The sequence below is a fragment of the Scyliorhinus canicula genome, chromosome 18 (genome assembly GCF_902713615.1).
Source record: "Scyliorhinus canicula chromosome 18, sScyCan1.1, whole genome shotgun sequence".
NCBI lineage: Eukaryota > Metazoa > Chordata > Chondrichthyes > Carcharhiniformes > Scyliorhinidae > Scyliorhinus > Scyliorhinus canicula.
In genome coordinates, this window is record NC_052163.1 from 48,996,484 (window position 1) to 49,018,474 (window position 21,991).

General features: G+C 45.0%; 1 protein-coding gene across 3 annotated transcripts in view; it reads right to left on the minus strand.

Annotated features, from left to right (window-relative positions):
* Positions 1 to 381: 381 nt before the first annotated feature.
* The window catches only part of LOC119953470 (phosphoinositide-interacting protein-like), a 35,891-nt gene continuing 14,281 nt past the window's right edge, over positions 382 to 21,991 (minus strand). For 2 of the 3 annotated variants that reach the window (XR_005458028.1, XM_038777782.1), the window contains one exon: positions 382 to 847. Coding sequence is in view for 2 of the 3 variants with exons in the window: in XM_038777782.1 (XP_038633710.1) it covers positions 763 to 847 (85 nt within the window). In the remaining variant the exon portion in view is untranslated. Of the gene's footprint in view, positions 848 to 11,210; positions 11,665 to 21,991 lie in introns of those variants that run through there. The other variant, XM_038777783.1, reaches the window with a different exon arrangement.

Consider the following 21,991-nt stretch of genomic DNA (forward strand, 5'->3'; position numbering starts at 1 on the left):
ACCTTTGTCAAATAATAGCATCGCTAGTTATTCAACCTCCTACCCTAGATCAGGAGAAATTACATTAACCTATTTTGGATTTATGCTTCCCTCCCAAGAACATCGCTCACTAAAGATTGCTTTTTACCGATCTTTGGTTTTGATAATACAGCACGAAGAGATCTTCTACGTAACAGAGTTCCTGTTGTCATTTTGCCAAGAACATACCCCTTTTGAAATCATTCACCTTTGTCACACAAATCTTTTTCCCAGCACCAGTTTCCTGGTACGGTTGGTAAATATTCAATCGTGTGAAATGGTCAAAACAGTTTAATGCTAAACTCTTTCCCCACCCAGTTAGGATGAAATAACTTCACACTATTAAAATAGCTTGGCAAATGGTCAAATGTAAAAAAACAAAACTTTTATTCATCACAGTCTATTATCTACAGTTAAATACACACCCTGCCATGTTCAAACGCAATATAATATTGAATTTAATAGATTACACATTGGTACAAAAGTAAACAAACCCTTTCAAATGTGATCATTGAGTGCTTATTATCCCACCATGTTTCTTGTATTGTGACTTTATAATGAGAAAAATTCAGTGCTGGTTTGAAGTTGGCTGCAGTAAGCAATATTGTCCTTCTAAAAAGCAAAGGCAACTGAGGCGAGGACAAAGTGTGGGGAGCTCATCCAAAATTTAAGATGGATTCTTTGCCCGTGCGTTTGAGGTATCAGAGCTTTCAGTGTTTGAAGAAAGCAAATTGCTTGCAAAATTTAGTCAGTAAACAAGTGGCTTTCATTCTTTCGTGGAACAGATTCTCCTTCAAATCTTAGGTACACCCGAGTGCCATGTGACCACCTGTAATCAAGAAGAGATAAGATCATCATTTAGTAACTCGAAGGCGTCCATTTTCAAAATTAGAGATATGAAAAGCAGGAAATTAAACTCAGTTAAACAAGTGAATAGTACATTCAACAAGTCTTCTTTTAGTCTTAAGGGCAGGACAACAACTTACATTTTTATAATGTATTGAAGCTACTTTGTTATTGAAACAAAATATGACGTCAAGCTACATAAAACGATATTGGGCCTAATCATCCTTTTAGAGTAGGGAACCACAAATCACGCTTTGCAATCTCGACTCCAATCACGGTTTCCCCACCCCCCACAGAATTTCTGCCGCCATAAGACGCAAACAGGCAATGTTCAGTTCTACTGCCTCCCAAGGCAGGCCCAAGGAAGTGACGAATGGGTCGGATGGCAAGGAAGGCCCACTTTCATTTACATCAGTCCAGTTCAATTTCAGGTAGGTTTCTAGGACCTCTAGCCCTCACTTCTTACTCCCAACCCTCACCTCACCCACGCTTCATTATGTCCACTTGACTCCTTATATCCTCCTATCCCTTGGCACAGTGGTTTGCACTGCTGCCTCACAGCTCCAGGGACCCGGGTTCAATTCCGGCCTCGGGGGACTGTCTGTGTGGAGTTTGCACTTTTGCTCTGTGTCTGTGTGGGTCTCCTCTGGGTGCTCCGGTTTCCTCCCACAGTTCAAAGATGTGCAGTTTAGGTGGATTGGTCATGCTAAATTGCCTCTTCATGACCAAAAGGTTAGGTGGGGTTACTACGTTACGGGAATGGGGTGGAGCATAAGTAGGGTGCTCTTTCCAAGACCCGGTGCAGACACGATGGGCTGAATGGCCCCCTTCTACACTGTAAATTCTATGATTCTTACTGAATACTGCTTCTATAGATACAATTGGCACAGTTTTACATGATGGCCTTGTTGCAATTCTGAAGGGAAACATGAACCAAAATAACCAACGTTATCAAATAACGCCTAAATGAAAAATATACCAAGGTTTCACCATTTGTTAATTGAAGAAGTCAAATTGGACACTAAATATTAACTATGTTTTCCCTCTCTTCACAAATGCTGTCAGGCCAGCTGCATTTTTACTGCATTTTGTTTATAGATGCAGGAAGGATGTTTCATCTGGCTGGGATTTCGCGAGCCTGGGCACAAAGTCGCAGAATAAGGAGTATGTTATTTACGACTGAGATGAGGAAGAATTTCTTCACTCAAGCGGGTGGTAAATCTTTGGAATTCACAACCCCAGAGAGCTGTGGCGGCTCAGTCATTAAGCACATTCAAGACAGAGATCGATGGGTTTATAGATAATAAAGACACCAAGGGACAAAGGATAGTGCAAAGAAAATGGTGTTGAGGTACAAAATCAGCTATGATCTAACTGAACAGCGGTGCAGGCTCAAAGAGCCAAGCAGCCTACTCCTGCTCCTAGTTCTCGTGTTCCTAACAAATTCATGTTTGCAAGATGGGTAACAAGTACCCAGGAAAATAACCAGCATCAGTGGAGAGAGGTGGCTGAGCAGGTCAATGGCAGCAGCGTGGTTCCGGTAGAATCTACTTGCAGACCAGAAATACGACTTTAATCCCTTGTGGCTGCCTGGAAAATTAACTTGTGCTTATCTGTCACAGACAATGCGGCAGCAGAGTCCCTATTCCAGAACGCCACGAATCCCGCTACTGACTGTGGTATTATCATAAATGTAAGATCTGCAAAGGTTAATGAAATGTCTAGAATAGCCACTAGAGGGACCTACTGTTACAAGTATATAAGGCATTGATGCCATGCCTTGTGGAGAGAGTGTGCAGGGAGACAGAGACAGTCAGAAGTACAGATAGTGTGAGTAAGAGCAGATCATAGTTTATATCAGTGTAAAAATTAATTGTAGATGAGTGTAGTTGATATGTTAATAATCAACTATGTTATCTTTAGGAGTATGTGTCAAATTCAAATTAGTAGTGTTAATACATTTATAGCTTTGTTCAAGTTCAAGCTATTTTGTGGTCTTTGTGAACACTACACCAACCATCCTGAATTGAGCAACACAAAGATCACCACACCGGCTGTCTTTGTAAGTCACAACCGCCTCGTGCACTGGGTTTGGGATGACACGATTTGTAGAAGCACTGGGTGGATAGGGGTCACTGCTCTCTCACCTTCTTGTCCTTCCCTCATGCAGGAGTTGGTATTTCTCTGCCTACCCTCATCACCTCCTCCAATTCCACATGTAACGGTTGATCCCCAGCAAGGTGCCCATGACCAAACAATCCCTTTCTGTCTAAGAAGGCAGAATATCACAGCACTCACTTTTAAGACCGTGACAGCCTTAGAGGGCAGGAAAGAAAAATTGAACAGCTTTTCAGTACTCTCCTTTGGAATTTATTTTTCAGGCCGAGGGGAATACCTTCGGATTCTGAATTCAAGTAAGAAAATAATCTCCTTTTCACTCAAAGTCGCTTAATTCAAATTACTGGTTACGTGGTGGCTTTATCAAGCTAATGGAAGGGGTGTCACCTTTCTTCATGTTTCCAAATTTAACTTCTCTCTGCAAATTGGTCAGAATTTCTCCAGTTCTGCTTCACATCCAGCACAACTGTTGTTTACATTATAGAACCAGATCAGTCATACTGTTACAGGTTTGAGATTCTTTATCTCACAATGTGAAATTCCAGCTGTGGTCCAGTGGTAGCCTTCGAGTCAGACGGTTGTGGGTTCAAGCCACACGCCAGCACAAAATGAAACCGGACCTCTCACATCAGCGCAGCTCTAAGAGAATTCTGTTCGGAGGCGAGACATTAAACCGAGGCCTCGCTGCCTTCTCAGGTGGAAATAAAAGATTGCATTATAATGGTGACTACACTTCAAAAGTACTTCATCGGCTGTAAAGTGCTCAGGGATGCCCCGAGGATGTCAAAGGCCTATATAAATGGAAGTTTTTCTTTCAAGACCTGAAGAGTGGTATTGCCCAAACGCCTTCTCAATTCACATTAAGAAGTGCATCCTATCAGGGCTTGTTTAGCTCAGTTGGCTGGACAGCTGGTTAATGATGCATGATGCAGAGCGAGGCCAACGGAGTGGGTTCAATTCCCGTATTGGCCGAGGTTATCCATGAAGGCCCCACCTTCTCAACTTTGCCCCTCGCATGAGGTGTGGTGACCCTCAGGTTAAATAACCACCAGTCAGCTCTCCCCCCTCAAAAGGAGAAAACAGCCTATGGTCATCTGGGACTATGGCGACTTTACTATTACTCTATACATCACACTAAGAAATTTACAAGTCTAAAGATTCAGGATTACGAACCCCAGGCAGGTTCCAGTAAATCCCGTGATGACTGTTTTTGTCAGTTCAGGCCTGTCATGTATTACTTAACCGGACAGTTGCTGTGTTTAGTTTATACCAAAGTCTGTTTTAATGAACGACGCTTAATTTAAAAAGTGCAGAAAAATTTACCGCACAAAAGGAGTTCACTCTGCCCGTCATGTCCACATTGGCATTTTCCAGCATTTGGTCCATAACCCTGGATGTTACGGGACTTCAGGTGCATATCCAGACACCTTTTAAATGAGTTGTGGTTTCTGTTTTGACTCCCATTTCAGGCAGTGAGCACCATATCCCTACGATCCTCAGTGAAAAAATTCCCTGATCTCTCCTCTAATCCTGCTATCAGTCACTGTGCCCCCTTGTCACTGATCTCCTTGCTAAGGGAAATAGGTTCTTCCCATCCACTCTATCCAGGCCTCTCATAATTTGGTGCAGCTCAATTAAATCTCCCCTCAGCCTCCTCGGTTCCCAGTCTATCCTATTTTTGCTTATAGCTGCAATTTCCCAGTCCTGGCAACATCCTCGTAAATCTCTTTTGTTCCCACCCTAATGCGATTACAACCATTCTGTAAAGAGGGAACCAGAACTACACACAATACTCAATTTATGTAACTAAGTGTTTTATTTCCAGCATAATCTCCCTGCCTCGGCACTAAAGGAAAATATTCCCTATGCTTTCTTAATAACCTTATGACCTGTCCTGTTTGCTTCAGGTATCTGTGGACATACAGTCCAAGGTCCCTCACTTCCTGTCAGTATTCTCCTATTTATTATGCATTCCTTTGCCTTGTTGGACCTCCCCATATTTCTCTGGGTTGAATTCTATTTGCCACTTTTCTGCCCATCCGACCAGTCCTTTGATATCTTCCTGCAATCCACACCTTCCCTCCTCACTATCAATCTTGTGGCCAATTTTTATATTGATGCAAACTTTTTGATCATGACCCCTACATTCACATCCAAGTCATTAATATATACCACAAAAATCAGGTGACCTAGATTGAGCCTTGCGGAATCCCACTGGAAACAATCTTCTGGTTGCAAAAATACTCATCAAACATACAAAATAGGAGCAGGGGTAGGCCATTCGGCCCTTCGAGCCTGCTCTGCAAGTCAATATGATCGTGGCTGATCTGACTGTAACTTCAACTCCACATTCCCAGGTTCACCCGAGAGATTTGATTTTTCAAAACTTCACCTGAGAGATTTGACTTTTCATAAAACATGAGCAATATAAATTGTAAGGTGAAGGAATTAATCCATCTCGCGGTCAATAAGACATACGCACTCTTTCAAGTATTAGGTGGTGTGCTCTGGGGAAAAGGTGTGGGCAATACAGAAACCCGCCAGGTGGAATGTATAGTAAGTGTACTCAATTATATAAAATAGTAAGATGTGGAGAAAATAATTAATATTTGAGAAAACTTTGTTCAATGTCCATTCTGACTGATTAATGACAAGCAGAACAGTTAGTTTGTCAGTTGTCTGTGGGCCAGTTTTAGTGTTGTCAGCATTCATCAACTTTGATGAACTTATTTTTAAGTTGAAAAAACTTGCATCAAGCAATTGAATTGCATTTAAGTCAATTACAAATCACGATTTTAATATCACTATCTTTAGATTTATGGTTGTTTCATTTATAAGAACCACATAGGGCTTTCTCCTAGCTATATCTTTGTCCGCCGCTCCTCTCAGTCTCTTTCCTTTGCTTCTTTTTCCTCGAGGCAGTGTCTACAATGAATGCGGGTTCATAATTGTTGGAAGCTCTTCAGTATCTCTCGAGTAACTATTCTTCATGTGTGACCCTGGACAGTGAACCGTTATAGATAGGAGGACATCACAGACTTGTCTGATCCTGTCCTCACTCAATGAATCAAGGACTACTGGATAGTGATTAAGAACAGGAAAACTAAATTATTTTCTTTTCCCACCTTACTTGGGAAAAAAAAACTTTATTGTCCCAAACACTCCCTTGACCAAGGATAGGCTGGGTAAATGATTGTGATGTGGGTCCTGAAGTTCAGCCAATGTAGGGCCCGAAGGTGCCAGTGTGGGTCCTGAAGGTTGACCAGTTGGCAAAAGTGGCTCCTGGAAAAAAAAAGTTAAAAAAACACTGCCCGACACTATGAACTTTAATTTTGTGCAATAAAATTTCATGCGGCATTTTATCAAATGTCTTCTGAAAATCTAAGTACAGTACATCCCCCTTTATCCTCAGTACATGCGAGTCCTTCAGAGAACTCCAATAAATTGGTTAAACGTGATTTCCATTTCACAAAAACATGTTGGCTCTGCGTGCATGTTTTGACTTTTTCTAAGTGCCCTGCTATAACATCTTTAATAATGGCTTCTAACATTTTCCCCAAGACAGATGTTAGGCTAACTGGCCTTAGTTTCCCCACTTTCCAACTCCCTCTGTTTTTGATAGAGGTTTTATTTGCTATTTTCTAATTCAATGGAACCTTTCCTGAATGTAGGAATATTAAAGCCAATATATCAGCTATCTCACCAAGACTCTAGGATGAATTCTATCTGGACCCAGGAATTTGCCAGCCTGCAGCCCCAACTATTTGCTCAATACCATTTTCCTGGGACTGTAATTATTCTGAGTTCCTCCCTCCCTTCCAATTCTTGATGTAACGAATATTGGGAAGTTACTTGTACAGTGAAGATGGATTGCAAAATTCCTGTTCAATCCAACCGACATCTCCCTACTTTCCGGACAAGATTCTCCATTCCACCAGCTGTGTGTTTCTTGGTGGCACACCTTTCGTTGGCAGCGGGATTCTTTACTCCAGCCGCCTGTCAATGGAATTTCCCATTGAAGCTGCCCCATGCGGCCAGAAAACCCATGGGCGGGGTTGTGCTGCCGGCAGCAACAGAGAATCCCAACAGATGGAGAATTCCGGCCTCCATTATCAATTCCTCAGATGCACTTTAAATAGAACCAATTCTAACTTTGTTAACTCTTATTTAAACATGTATAGAAACTCTTATTATCTGCCTTTTTGTTTCTAGCTAGCTTTCTCTTGTACTCTAATTTTTCCCTTCTTATCAATCTTTGTGTCATTCCTGCTGTTCTTTATATTCTGTCCAATCTTCTGACCTACAAACTGTTTTTGCATAATTATATGCTTTTTCTTTTAAGTTTGATACTGTCTTTAACTTTTTTAGTTAACCATGGATGGTGGGTCACTGAAATATATCTCTCTCATTGGAATGTTTCTACTCTCTTTATACTGAAATGCCCCTTTAAAACTCTGCCACTGCATCTCACTTGACCTATCACTTAATCTCATTTGCCAGTTTACTTTAGCTAGCTCTACCTGAATTCCCTCCTAATTGCCCTTATTTAAGTTAAAATGCTAGTCTCTTCTCTTTCTGAAACGGAATGTAAAATTCAATCATATTATGATTGCTACTACCCAGCGATACCCTCACTATGAGGTTATCGATTAATTCTATCCCATTGCACAATCCCCCATGGTTATAGCCTGCTCTTTGATTACCTCCAGAACATGCTGTTCTGAGAATCTATCGCGAAAACATTTTAGAAATTCCTTATGCAGGCTACCTTTGTCCATCTGATTTTTCCTGTCTATATGTAGATTAAAATCCCCCATGGTTATTGCTGTATCTTTCTGAAAATCTCCCTTTATCTCTTCCTTTATGCACCGTCTGACCATGTAATTGTAATTCAGGACCTATACACCATTCCAAGTGACTTCTTGCCTTTCTCATCTCAATCCAAACTGCTTCTGCATGCTGGTTTCCTGAATTGAGGTCATCCCTCTTGAATGTGCTGATGTCATCATTAGTTAACAGTCATCTTTCTACCTTCCCCATGCTTCCTAAATATCACACGCCCTTCAACATTTAGGTCCTAATTGCTGTCGTCGTGCAACCATGTCTCCATAATGGCTAGCAGATCATCATTATTTATTTCTGTTTGTGCTCTCAGTTCATCTCCTTTGTTTTGAATGCTACGTACATTTAGATACAAAGGCTTTATTCTATTATTTTTGTAACATCTATCTTGATGCATTGATTTACTCTTCGCTTTGTACTCTTTGTCCCTTCTTGTCTATTCTGTTTATCAATTCCCGTACTAGTATCTTTTTCTCTTACCTTGTCTCTGCTCTTTGGTTTACCACATCTTCCCAAATTTGATCCCTTGCCCCCACTATTCAGTTTAAAACCCTCTTTACATCCCTGGTGTAGCTCAGTGGGCTAGACAGCTGGTTTGTGATACAGAACAAGGCCAGCAGCGCGGGTTCAATTCCCGTACCAGCCGAGAATTCTGAATTCTCCCCCCGTTTACCCGAACAGGTGCACGGATGTGGCGACAAGGAGCTTTTCGCAGTAATTTCATTGCAGTGTTAATGTAAGTCTACTTTGAGACAATAAAAAGATTATTATTATATAGTTATGTGCTATGCTGGAACACCAGTCCCAGCATGGTTCAGATATGATCCATCCCAATGGTACAGATCCCACTTTCACCAACCCTGGTAACTAGTGCCTCACAAACGGGAACTCGCTTCTCCCATACCAGTCTTTAAGCCATATATTCATATCTCGTGCCAGCAGACTTATAGTAACAGAGAGTCAATAGCAGCAATCTCTTCATCAGTTGATGGATTACAAATCAAAATTCCAGACATGCCAACAGACTTTCCACAAAACACTTAAAACTATAAAGCTGGCTTAAGTTATAGCACATCAGAGCATAGATTCATACAGCCCAAAAGACCATTTGGCTCAGTGGCTGGGCTAGCCCTCTGACAGAGTTATCCAATGTCAGACTTATCCAACCCCACTGTCTTGCCTCCGATTTATAGATTTGTCCCATTTATCCAGTTCCCTTTTGAAAGTGACTACTGTACACCTCACTGCCGCCTTCACTCTCTCTTTCAGATTCCAGATTGGAATAACTCGCCTTATAGTAACAAAAATCGCCTCACACTTGTACGTTGGCTAGTTATCTTAAGTGTGTGTGGTCTGATCTTTGGCCATAGAAACAGTTTCTCCCCAAGTACTTTATTAGCATCTTTCATAGTTTGAACACTTTGATTAAATTACCCATATGTATAATAAGTATAAAAACAGTTGAGACATAACTACAGTATAGAGGTATCAGTTAGATCTACACATGTTTTATTTTCAGAGTAGAAATAATTTTGCAGACATTTATGGTCAAAGCTATTTACGCAAAAACCAAAAGCTGATACATCCTTTGGTACTGCTGCATGGGAGCAAATGAGTCCAAGGCACTATCTGGAAGAACAGAGTTATCCTTGTCTGGCGATTATTTATCTCACAAAACCAGATTATCTGGTCATTATCACATTGCGGTTTGTGAAATGTGCTCTGTGCAAACTAGCTTTCACATTTCCGACACACTTCAAAAATACACAACTGACTGAAGAGCACTTTTGGAATATCCTGCAGTTGTGAAAAAGTAATTGCGTATATAAATACACATTTCCCTTCTAAAACTATTTAATCGATAATGGAAAATATCAGTGTTTAACATTCAGAACAATGGGATCTTCAAATCAGAGATTAATGATCATTCACTCCATGATCCCTAGACAACATCTGGAGCCAAGAGAGACAGAGCAAGCGTGCCATTCACAATAATCAAAACTCATTTTGGTACAAGAGTAGTCCCCAATTTTTCACTTAAACTTAATTATTTCCGAACATTTATAATCTTTAAAAGACAACCTCCCAGTGATTTCTAGAATTGAATGAATAAAATATTTCAAAGAGGGCTATGGACCAAAAATAGCCATCCGGCGCACCATCCCTACATGACCCACCCACTCTAATCCAACTCTCTAAATCTACCCTCCAAGTTACTATTAATCTGATTCAAGGGGTGTAGGTTAGGTTGAACTTAGATTAGTATAAATGGTCGGCACAACATTGTGGGTCGAAGGGCCTGTACTGTTCTATGATTCAATTTTAAAATAACCTGTATGCTTTGCTTGAAGGAAGATGTCTGATGGAGTATTTCTGTTTCACATAATTTTGTTTAACCCCTTTAACTCTTGACTCCAGTCCTAATTAAGCCCATTGACTCTGGATATCATGGGCAGCACGGTAGCACAAGTGGATAGCACTGTGGCTTCACAGCACCAGGGTCCCAGGTTCAACTCCCCGCTGGGTCACTGTCTGTGCGGAGTCTGCACATTCTCCCAGTGTCTGTTGGGTTTCCTCTGGGTGCCCCTGTTTCCTCCCACAGCCGAAAGACGTGCAGGTTAGATTGACCATGCTAAATTGCCCTTAGTGTCTAAAAAGGTTAGGAGGGGTTATTGGGTTACGGGGATAGGGTGGAAGTGAGGGCTTAATGTGGGTCGGTGCAGATTCGATGGGCCGAATGGCCTCCTTCTGCACTATATTCTATATCAATTCTCACCCCTTAAGAACATCTGTTCTTTAGAAAAAAAACTAATTGGCCAAGAGAATATTAAACTGCTACTGATTGCTTTGTTGTATTGAAGACTCAGCTGGGCTCAAAAAGGCTTTGGGCTTATCTTCACAGATTGGACTCCTTACCTGGTGTTGTTTTAACTTTGTGAAGCTGACAAGCTCAATTGAGTGAATAAAGGGAGTGGGTGCAACACCCTCCAGCAGATATAACCGAGATCAAATCTTATATTGCCACCGGGGCAGTGCAACTCCCCAGCAAAAGCAGAAAATACTGTACAATCTCAGCAGGTCTGACAGCATCTGAGGAGAGAGGAGGGAGCTAATGTTTGGAGACTGGATGACTCTTTGTCAAGCTAGAGAACTGGATACAGGATCAGAATTATAACTCCCCATTTTACCATGTGAACAGCCAGTGGTATAACTCTACATTTAAACCCCCTGGTTGATGGAACCAATTTGGAAGATCTCACCATTTAGACCAGCCGTTCTCCATTCAGCTGCTTCCTTGGTAAATGTTGGGCAAGCCTCACATGATTCAGCTCTACGTATCTAGGCTCCTGCCTCTGGTGCGGCGACATCTCACTGAAGTTCCTCACCATATCCCAGCTGATGGCGGTGGCTATCTCCCTCACACTCAGCTCCCCCTCCTTCCCCAGTTTATCCGCCTCCTCCGGCGAACCCTGGCTTTTCACCGAGAGTCTTTGGGAAAACCTCCTGGCCAGCCTCCCCTCGAGCGCGGGCTCTTTCTCCAGTTCCTCCAGGGGCACCTCGATGTTGCCCGTGCACCAGAAAAGCCACCAAATCAGGCTCAAGAAGACGATGATGGAGCCGCTGTAAACGAGGCAGTCCCCAAACCCCCTGCCACCCACCCGCACATTGGCAAAAATGCCAATTAAGAGCAAGGTCAAGCCGGCCACGTCCAAGCTGACAGCCATGCAGAAGAAGCCCGGGCACCGCCCCATCCCGCCCAAAACCATTGCCTCTTGTCTGCAGCCCACTCTCCAATGCAAAAAGTTCTGGGGCAAAAGAGCTACAAACTCATCCAGGTGTTTCTCCCGGGAAATCCCGCTTCCCGTGACGTAAATCCTGTCCTGCTTGGACGGAGAAATTGTGGGGTTAAAGTCTCTTCACAGTGTTGCATGCAAAAGTAAACGTGATGACATCTAAAACTTAAAACAAATAATATCGAGGAATAGTTATTCCTTTCATTTTTATTATTGTTTTGAATTGAAATATGCAAAGCTTTCACCTTCTCACCTGTGAATAATAAATCTAAAGTAAGTTTTTAAAAATTATTTAATCTCTTTTTTTGGTGAGAATGACTAACACGAAGTTAGACAAATGAGTGTGCCATAAGTTGTCATTGAGTGTGTTTCTCCAGATTGAAGTTTGAGGAATGGTCTGAGTAATACCAACAATATTTTTTTAAAAATCACCTGAAAATCCGATATCAATCCAAATATTAGAGCAATAATTTGTATTGAAATAGTACCTTTAACCTTGTAAAAGGTCCCAAGGCCCTTCATAAGAGTGTTGTACTAAATTACGACACAAACATGATTGAGACATATAAGATCCTGAGGGGTCTTAATGGGATGGATGTGGAAAGGATGGCTGGGATTCCTCGGTCCCCCAGCCGCAGGTTCCATGGGGCGCACCGTTCGCTGGCGGCGGGAGTCTCTACTCCCGGCGCTTGTCAATGGGATTTCCCATTAAAGGCACCCCACACCGTTGGGAAACCCATGGGAGGGGGTGTGCTGCCGGCTGAGCAGAGAATCCCAATGGCTGGAGAATTCTGGATGACATTTCCTCTTGTGGGAGAATCTAGAACTAGGGGTCACTGTTTTAAAATAAGGAGCCACTCATTTAAAATGGACACAAGGTGATTTTTTTTCACACACAAAGTTGTGCCTCTTTCTGAAAATACGGAAGAAGCACAGTCTTTGAATATTTTTAAGGTAGAAGTGGATAGAATATTTCTAAGGAGGTGATAGGATATCGGGGGTAGGCTGAGTACATATTTGAGGTAACTATTAAACCCCCATGATCTTATTAAATGGTGGAGCAAATTCGAGGGGCTGAAGGGCCTACTTCTGCTCTTTGTTGGTACATAAACCATTAGCTTGGTCAAGCGGTCCAATTTAAGGAACATCTTCAAGATGTAAAGGAAGGTAGAGAGCTGGAGCGACATCGGGAGGGAATTCTAGACATTAAGAGGCTGAAGGTGGAGTGATTAAAACTAACAGTCCCAAAGAGGCTAAACTTAGAGGAACAAAGATATCTCCGATGTTTGTAGGGCTGGCGGAAATTATAGAGCTAGGGAGAGATTTGCAAACAAGGATAAGAATTTTAAAATTGAGAGGTTACATCATTGAAATGCCCTATAGGTTTCATTATTCCTGTAGGTTTTATTGAGAGTCCCTATTGGTTTCAGTATTCCTATAGGTTTCATTGAGAGTCTCTATACGACAGTAAACACAGAGGTAATAATGAACAGGACTTGATGAGAGGTAAAACACGGGCACTGAGCTTTGGATGAGCTTAGTGATAGGACAGCCAAAAATACATGGGAATAGTCAAATTGATGAGTAACAAAGGCATTGATGAGGGCTCCAGCAGCAGATGAGTTTACGCAGAGGTAGATTTGAGTGGTCAAGGAGGTGGAAATAAGCGGCTTTTAGTGATAGTATGGATATGTGGTCGGAAGCATTTATAAAGGTCAAATACGACAATAGGGTTGCAAACAGTCTGGTTCAGTCTCAGAAGTTTGCAGGGAGTGTGATGGGGGTCAATGGCTTGAGGATGGTTTTGTGAAGGGGGCTGAAAATCATATCAAAAGTGCAGAGGAGGTTCACCAAGATGTTGCCTGGGATGGAACATTTTAAGTTATGAAGGGAGGTTAGATAGGCTTTGGTTGTTTTCCCTGGAGTAGAGAAGACTGAGGGGCGACCTGATCAAGGTGTACAAGGTTATGAGGGGCATGGACAGGGTGGATAGGGAACAGCTATTCCCTTAGTTGAAGGGTCAGTCACAAGGGGACACAAGTTCAAGCTGAGGGGCAGGAGGTTTAGGGGGGGGGGGGATTTGAGGAAAGGCTTTTTACCTAGAGGGTGGTGACGGCCTGGAATACACTGCCTGGGAATGTGGTAGGGGCAGGTTGCCTCACATCCTTTAAAAAGTACCTGGATGAGCACTTGGCACGTCATAACATTCAAGGCCATATGGGTCAAATGCTGGCAAATAGGATTAGGTAGGCAGGTCAGGTGTTTTTCATGTGTGAGTGCAGACTCGATGGACCGAACGGCCTCTTCTGCGCTGTATTATTCTGTGATTATATGTCGTGGATTTGTCTTTTTGCCATGCAATTGGTAACTGTGTGTTTATAACTGTTTGAAAACAAGTGCTGTGCAAACTGGAAATTATGTTGACATATGGACAAATCAGACAGCAATAAAAAGCAATCAACTATTTTCTTCAATTGTAATTTTACAAATATTGCAATATCTAATTGAAAGGCTATGGAGCACCCGGTCCAGGGCAAGATTTAGGTTAAATCAGCAAGTGGTGATTTGGAGGTGCCGAGCTTGAATTTGAAAGTTTGAAATGAATGTTGAAACAAAGATGAAATAATTGTCACAGGTATGAAATATGGGAGTGACGAGAGCAGTGTTTAAGTCTGCCACCAGTGGCAGTGAGGGAACATGCATTGCACAACATGTCGCCCGCTCTCAGGAGTCAACAGTGATGCCACTATTGAAAATATTGCAACAAATATAACCAGTAATATTAAACCCACAACACAAGTCCTTTTTTAAAAAACTTGGCAGGAAAACTGCTGTTGTGTTACTTTGTCAGGAAATATCTCCGTTTATCATGTAACTCAGAACGTAATATGCCACCGTTAATATTATTCCAAGGAGGGTATATGCTCAAATAAGAAACACTCATAAAATCTTTACCAGACCTTCAATTTTGCGCTGCTCAGTCTGTATTTGCCAGAAGGGTGAAGTGTCATTCTCAAGCAGCCATACAGTCTGCCTGCTGACCTGTACAGCCCATTTACTCTGATGAGATGCTGGTCATCTTTTTAGAGGCAAATAAAACCAAACATTTTGTATATCATACAAAAGTTACAAGATAATTGGGGGAATAAGTTCGCATAAATGCACAGCAGGTTAAATTGACTGTTTTAATAGAATTATTGTTTTAATCCCAAACTAATCTGCACACATGATTTTATCACTCAGTGATCCTGCATTTATCAGAGGAAGTGAGTTTATAACACTACCAGTTGTATTCTACAAACTGTGTTTAGAAACAACCATGAGGAATGGTTACAACTATCCTGGTTTTTCCATCATACTGCCTTGGAATATATCCCAGTTATATCTGGATGAGACCAAAAGGACAGTTAGTCAGGATTCATGATGTCCAATTTATTCCAGAGTCTGTGTCTGATTAACTAAAGCACAAGATTATTAGTATAATGAGGAAAACGGTGCAATTTTGTTAACTTAAGTTTTTGTTAGTCTTTTAGTTTTCTACAACATGTATAGTAGCCAGACTGGACATCTGCCAATACCACACCATAGCTGAGCATTAGTGCGTGCAGAATGATCTGGACTGTTTTATCTTCTGTGTGTTTATGCACATGACCTCCTCTGCTCACTGACAATTCCATAAAATGGACAATCATTCACGCAACAGCAGATTAGTGAACAAACCCCTTGACATCGCTCAATCTTTCATCTAGTGTCGCTCAAGTTAGATTATCGATAAGTGATTTGGATGAAAGGCACAGTCTGTAATCACACATTAAGAATGCTGAGACTGTCTTTGTTTTCTTTCCAAAGTCTGCACTTCCTTATCAAATATAAGCCAGGCACAATGTCATGTTCAAAACTGGCACTGTATTTTGCAAGCATGTTCCATCAATGTCATCCACCCATTTGGGTTCTGTACAGACTGACTGCTGATACCAGTTTATCTTCATGTGATACCAATGATATTTTTAGGAGGCAAGTCAAGCTAAAATGTAACATCTATGTTATGAAAGTGAGATACCCTCAATTATGACACAGGAGAGAAGATTGGTAATTCAAAGGCTTTAATTACCAGAGAACCGGACAGCTGCCGAGAAGTGTGGTCACAGCATGCTGCCCAGTGAGCATCACCTTATATACTGTTTACTGGGGGCGGAGCCAGAGGCGGAGTCCCCCAGGGTTCCAAGCCCGGACTTAAAGGGCCAATGTATTAAAGGCAAGGTACAGTTACAGCAGTTACCGATACCATTCATCACATTCACCCCCTTTTAAAAAAAACACATAGTCCGTCAGGGGTGAAAGTGGAGTTATAAGTTCAGTCTTTTGGGTGGTCTGACCGTCCGTGCTGACCTTCTCCGCTCCGGTGGTGGTGCCGTGGATACGGTCAGTTTCGGTGATGGTTTTTCCAGGAGCACGGTTGACTGAGCCTTTGCCCGCTTTGCGGGGGGGTGGGGGGGGGGTGCGTATCTGGGGTGACTAGGGTGATTGGTGCCGGCACCGGCTGGGGGGCAGGGGGCGGTATGGGGGGGCGCTGTCGGGGTCGGCAGTTGGTGCGGGGAGGGGAGTGTCGGTGGGGGGGGGGGGGGTCGGTGGGGAAGCCGGCGGGTGCCAGGTCTCGCAGGGATGCTCGACGTTGGCGTATTGAGGGTTTGCGTGTAGCAATTGGACCCTCTCGACCATCGGATCTGTTTTATGGCTCCTCACGTGTCTGCGGAGTAGGACTGGTCCCGGAGTCGTCAGCCAGCATGGAAGCAAGACCCCAGAGGTGGACTTCCTGGGGAAGACAAACAAACGATTGTGAGGGGTCTCGTTCGTGGCCGTACAGAGGAGCGACCTAATGGAATGTAGGGCATCGGGTAGGACCTCCTGCCAGCGGGCGATTGGGAGACTCCTTGACCGTAGGGCTAGAAGGACAGCCTTCCAAACTGTCGCGTTTTCCCTCTCCACCTGCCCGTTTCCCCGCGGGTTATAGCTCGTCGTTCTGCTCGAGGTGATGCCCTTGCTGAGCAGATATCGACGCAGTTTATCGCTCATGAACGATGTACCCCAATCACTGTGGATATAAACGGGGAAACCAAACAGTGTGAAGATGCTGTGCAGTGCCTTGATTACGGAGGCCGAGGTCATATCGGGGCAGGGGACTGCAAAAGGGAAGTGGGAGAACTCATCGATAATGGTGAGGAAATAGATGTTGCGGTTGGTGGATGGGAGGGGCCCTTTGAAGTCCACACTTAGTCGCTCAAAGGCCCCAGAGGCCTTTATCAGGCGAGCCCTGTCTGGTCGATAGAAGTGTGGTTTGCACTCCGCACAGATCTGGCATGCCTTAGTCATGGCCTTGACCTCCTCTGTGGAGTAAGGTAGGTTGCGGGACTTGATGAAATGGGCAAGCCGGGTGAACCCCGGGTGGCAGAGGTCATCGTGGATGGCTCTCAGGCGGTCTTTTTGCGCGTTGGCGCACGTGCCGCGGGACAGGGCATCCGGGGGTTCGTTGAGCTTCCCCGGGCGATATTTAATATCGTACGTATAGGTGGAGAGCTCTATCCTCCACCTCAGAATTTTGTCATTCTTTATTTTGCCCCATTGTGCGTTACCGAACATAAAGGCAACCGACCGTTGGTCGGTGACGAGGATGAACCTCCTACCGGCTAGGTAGTGCCTCCAGTGCCACACGGCCTCCACTATAGCTTGTGCCTCCTTCTTGACTGCAGAGTGCCGAATTTCCGAGGCGGTGAGGGTTCGGGAGAAGAACACTATTGGTCTGCCCGCCTGGTAGAGGGTAGCAGCCAGGGCGACGTCTGATGCGTCGCTTTCTACCTGGAAGGGAATGACTTCGTCCACCGCGTGCATGGCGGCCTTGATGATGCCGGCCGTGATACGGCTGAAAGCCGACTGGGCCTCAGCCGTCAGGGGAAAAACCGTGGTCTTAAGGAGTGGTCAGGCTTTGTCCGCATATCTGGGGACCCACTGGGCGTAATAGGAGAAAGGCCCCAAGCACCGTTTGAGTGCCTTGAGGCTACGGGGGAGGGGGAGTTCCTTAAGGGGACGCATGCGGTCGGGGTCTGGGCCTAGGACCCCGTTTTCCACGACGTAGCCGAGGATGGCGAGCCGGGTTGTGTGGAACACGCATTTCTCTTTGTTATATGTGAGGTTGAGGGTCCGGGCAGTCTGGAGGAACTTCCTCAGGTTTGCGTCGTGGTCCTGCTGGTCATAGCCGCAGATGGTGACGGGAAGCCGGTAAGAAGGTAGCCCGTAAGCCGTACTGGTCCACTATTTGATCCATCGCCCTCTGGAAAACGGAGACTCCGTTTGTGACACCAAAAGGGACCTAAGGAAGTGAAACAGCTGACCGGCTGCTTCGAAAGCCGTGTCGGGGCGGTCCTCTGGGCGGATAGGGAGTTGATGATAGGCCGATTTTAGGTCGACTGTGGAGAATACCCGATACTGGGTGATTTGAGTCACCGTTTCCGCTATGCGGGGAAGTGGGTACACATTGAGTTGCGTAAAGCGGTTTATGGTCTGGCTATAATCCACTACCATTCGTTGCTTTTCCCCGGAGCGGACTACCAATACCTGAGTCCTCCAAGGGCTGTTGCTGGCCTCTATGACCCCCTCTTTTAGTAGCCGCTGAACCTCTGACTTGATAAAAGGCATGTCTTGGGTACTGTACCGGCGACTCCTGGTGGTGACGGGCTTACAGTCGGGAGTGAGGTTCGCGAAGAGGGGGGGTGGCGCAACCTTGAGTGTCGCCAGGCTGCAAACCGTGAGTGGGGGCAGGGGTCCGCCGAACATCAGTGTCAGGCTCCGGTGGCTGCACTGAAAGTCCAGACCGAGCAGCAGGGGGACGCAGAGGTGAGGGAGGATGTAGAGTTTAAAATGGGTGTATTCAGCGCCTTGAATCGCGAGGTCCGCGACACAATACCCCGTGATTTGTACCGAATGGGACCCTGAAGAGGGGGCGATAGTTTGGGAGGCAGGGTGGGTGCGCAGGGAGCAGCGCCTTACCGTGTCTGGATGAATAAAGCTCTCCGTGCTCCCGGAGTCGAATAGGCAGAGAGTGTCGTGGCCATTGATTTGTACCCGCATCATTGAGTTCCGCAGATGCTTTGGCCACGATTGATCGAGCGTGATCGCTCCTAGTTGCAGATAGTCAGAGTCCTGGGTTAAGTCGGACTCACAAAATGGATGCCTGGAGTCACAAAATGGCTGCCGCCGTCGGTCGCACATGTCGGGATTCGAAGATGGCCGCCGCCAAGATGGCCGCCCCATGATACGCACGAGGTCGATGACGCGTCGGAAGTAGGCGTGTCCGGCTGCTGCGCGGCCCGTTGCGGGGCCTGTGAGGCCGGGAGCTTGATTTCTGGGTCTGGTGAGGCTTTTGTTTGCGGCCTTTGGGCCCAGCCAGGCAGACTTTAGCGAAGTGCCCCTTCTTCCCGCAGTCGTTGCAGATCGCGGAGCTGGCTGGGCAACGCTGACGTGGGCGCTGGCTTTGCCCACAGAAATAGCATGGGGAGCCACGGAGTGAGCGGATCGCCGCGCGGCGCAGGCCTGTAGCGTGGCCGAGCCTGGAGGGGATTGAGAGGGGTTCGCAAGGTCCGCGGAGTACGTACGGAAGTTACGGTGGGCCGTTTCTAGAGAAGAGGCGAGCGTTACCGTACCTTGGAGATCCTTTGCCCCATCTTCTAGGAGCCGCTGCCGGATGTACGAGGACCTGATACCGGACACGAAGGCATCACGAATATTTAAGTTCATGTGGACTTCTGCCGTCACTTCTTTATGATTGCAGTTCCTCGCGAGCACAGTGAGTCTCTCCACATATTCGTCTAGAGTTTCCCCGGAGCGCTGGCTGCAGGTCGAGAGCAAATGTCTGGCGTGTACCTCGTTAATCGGCTTTACGAAGCGGTTCTTCAGTATATCGACCGCAGTTTCGTATGTCGTAGTGTTCTTGATCACGGAGGAGCGTCGGTGGCCCACCCGGGCATGTAGTAAGCTCAGCTTGCGAGCGCCGTCGACTTCAGTCTCTGAGGAGTTTAGATAGGCCTCAAAACACCGGAGGCAATATTTAAACATTTCTGGGGCCTTCGGCGACCGAGTGTCTAGGTTGAGTTTCTCCGGCTTTAGAGCGTTGTCCATCTTGATGTGTCTGGTAATTAAATTGAGATACCCTCAATTACGACACAGGAGAGAAGATTGGTAATTCAAAGGCTTTAATTATCAGACAACCGGACAGCTGCCGAGAAGTGTGGTCACAGCCTGCTGCCCAGTGAGCATCACCTTATATACCGTTTCCTGGGGGCGGAGCCAGAGGCGGAGTCCCCCAGGGTTCCAAGCCCGGTCTTAAAGGGCCAATGTATTAAAGGCAAGGTACAGTTACATCAGTTACCGATACCACTCATCACAGAAAGGAATATATGATTGGGTATAGTTTGTATTCTGAATCTTTGCTTACATAAAACCAAGTTGGGTCCTTATTCCCTATCATGACGCTCCATTATCTTATTCCAAGTGTACTGCTTGACAGTCACTACAGTTTTCACTAAGACAGTTTTTCAAAAAGGAACTCTGTAAACTAGTGAACATACTGTTTTATCAGACACATAAATCTTACAATACCAATGGAAAAAGAGTAAAAATGCACAAACATGTTTTCTTTTCGCTACGTCAATACGTGATAACCCTTTAAAAAATGTTTGAGTTCTTTAGGAAATTTATTATACCATTTTATTAAACAACCAATTGGTTGCAGGAAGTTCCATCTGAGAGCCAAGGCAATTTGTGCACTTATCCAGACAGTTATAGATTTCAACAGATTTGCTTTGTAGCCAGAGAACAACTTAGAAGATAATAAAATATTCTCAACTGTCAAGAGCATGCAATATTAGGTCATCTTCCAACATAAAGTACATGGATTGGGACAGGCTCTCCAGTTTCTTTCTAATTTCTCTGGTTAGTTAAATAAACTTCAGTGACTTTTCTTACCAAGCTCAGTGTTAGTTTTCTCTCTTTTCTTATTTTGCTATCTTCCAGTTCTGTGGCCTCCTTGCATTATACATTTTTTTAATCTTCAAGGGGCATGAGGTGTTCCGGCTTTCCTGGATTCTGTTCTGCAATTGATGGTGAACGGGTACACAAGAATGCCCTTAGTGTGAGCCGACCTCTGAGTTCCCCTTGATCTCAGTGAGAAAATATCTTGCTCCACCTTGTTCAATGTTTGGCTGTAATATGGACATTGCTGTCTGGAGACTAGTGGCTACAGACTTCCCACTACTTGGTGCAATGCTTGTGCTCCAGTTGATTGCGATCCTGCTCAAACTTGTAATTATTCTTTCTTGCAGTTTTATTTTCCCTTATCGCTTCTCATCTGAAGGTATTAGTTCATATTATGGTAGTGCTATACAGACAGTAGGCTCTTCAGTACGTGTCTCGCGCGAACATCCTTCAATTATAAGCCCAGACAGTAAATGTCAGGATGCTATTATGACAGATTCTACCTTACATCCTAACTGCATTTGTGCATTACCCATTGTTGGGTCATTGGATGAAGATCAGGGACTGGATTTCGACTCCCCGATGCCGAAATTGCGATCGGCGACGGGGCGGAGAATTCGTTTTGGCGGCAAAATCGGGAGCGGCGCCGGTTTTTTAAATTCGCCGCCCGCCGAAAATCGGTGTATTCCTGGTGAGTATCCACCACCTCAGGTCATTGCCTGAGGTCCGCCCCTCGATGCTCTGTCCCCGACCGGCCGAGTTCCCAACGGCGTGGGACTCTCATGGTTCCACCATCCGGAATCCTCGCTTGGCGGCTGTGGACTTAGTCCAGGGCCTCCACAGTCAGGGCAGGGTCGCTCAGCGGGCAGGGGGTGCCTCATTCGGGGCTAGGGGCAATGTGTGCGGGCGGTCCGGGCCATTCGAACGGTCAATGCGGAGCACTATTTTGCCGATCCAGGTCCGCGGGCTGAGTCCACCGTGGAACACTGCATGGCCGCTGCAGGCCGCCATCGTACGCATGTGCGGCCTCTGACCCGAAAGTGCAGGGGGCCGTATCGGCAGTGAGAGCTGCAAGCTCTACGACGGCTGCTTGCTAGCCCCCAGCAAAATGGGAAATCTTTGGTCTTTTGACGCCAGTTTTCCTGCTGTAAAATACTACAGTTTTCCCGACAGCGTGGGGACTTAGTCCAAAAAACGGAGAATCCAGCCCAAGAAGTGGGATCCTGGCTTGACCTTTTCCTTCCAAAGCAAGTGACGCTAAAACCAATTACAGTGTGCTCACAACATCTTGGCTGAGATCAACTAAATTAGTCCACAACAGAGTGGATGTACTAAAGGTCTATGGGTCG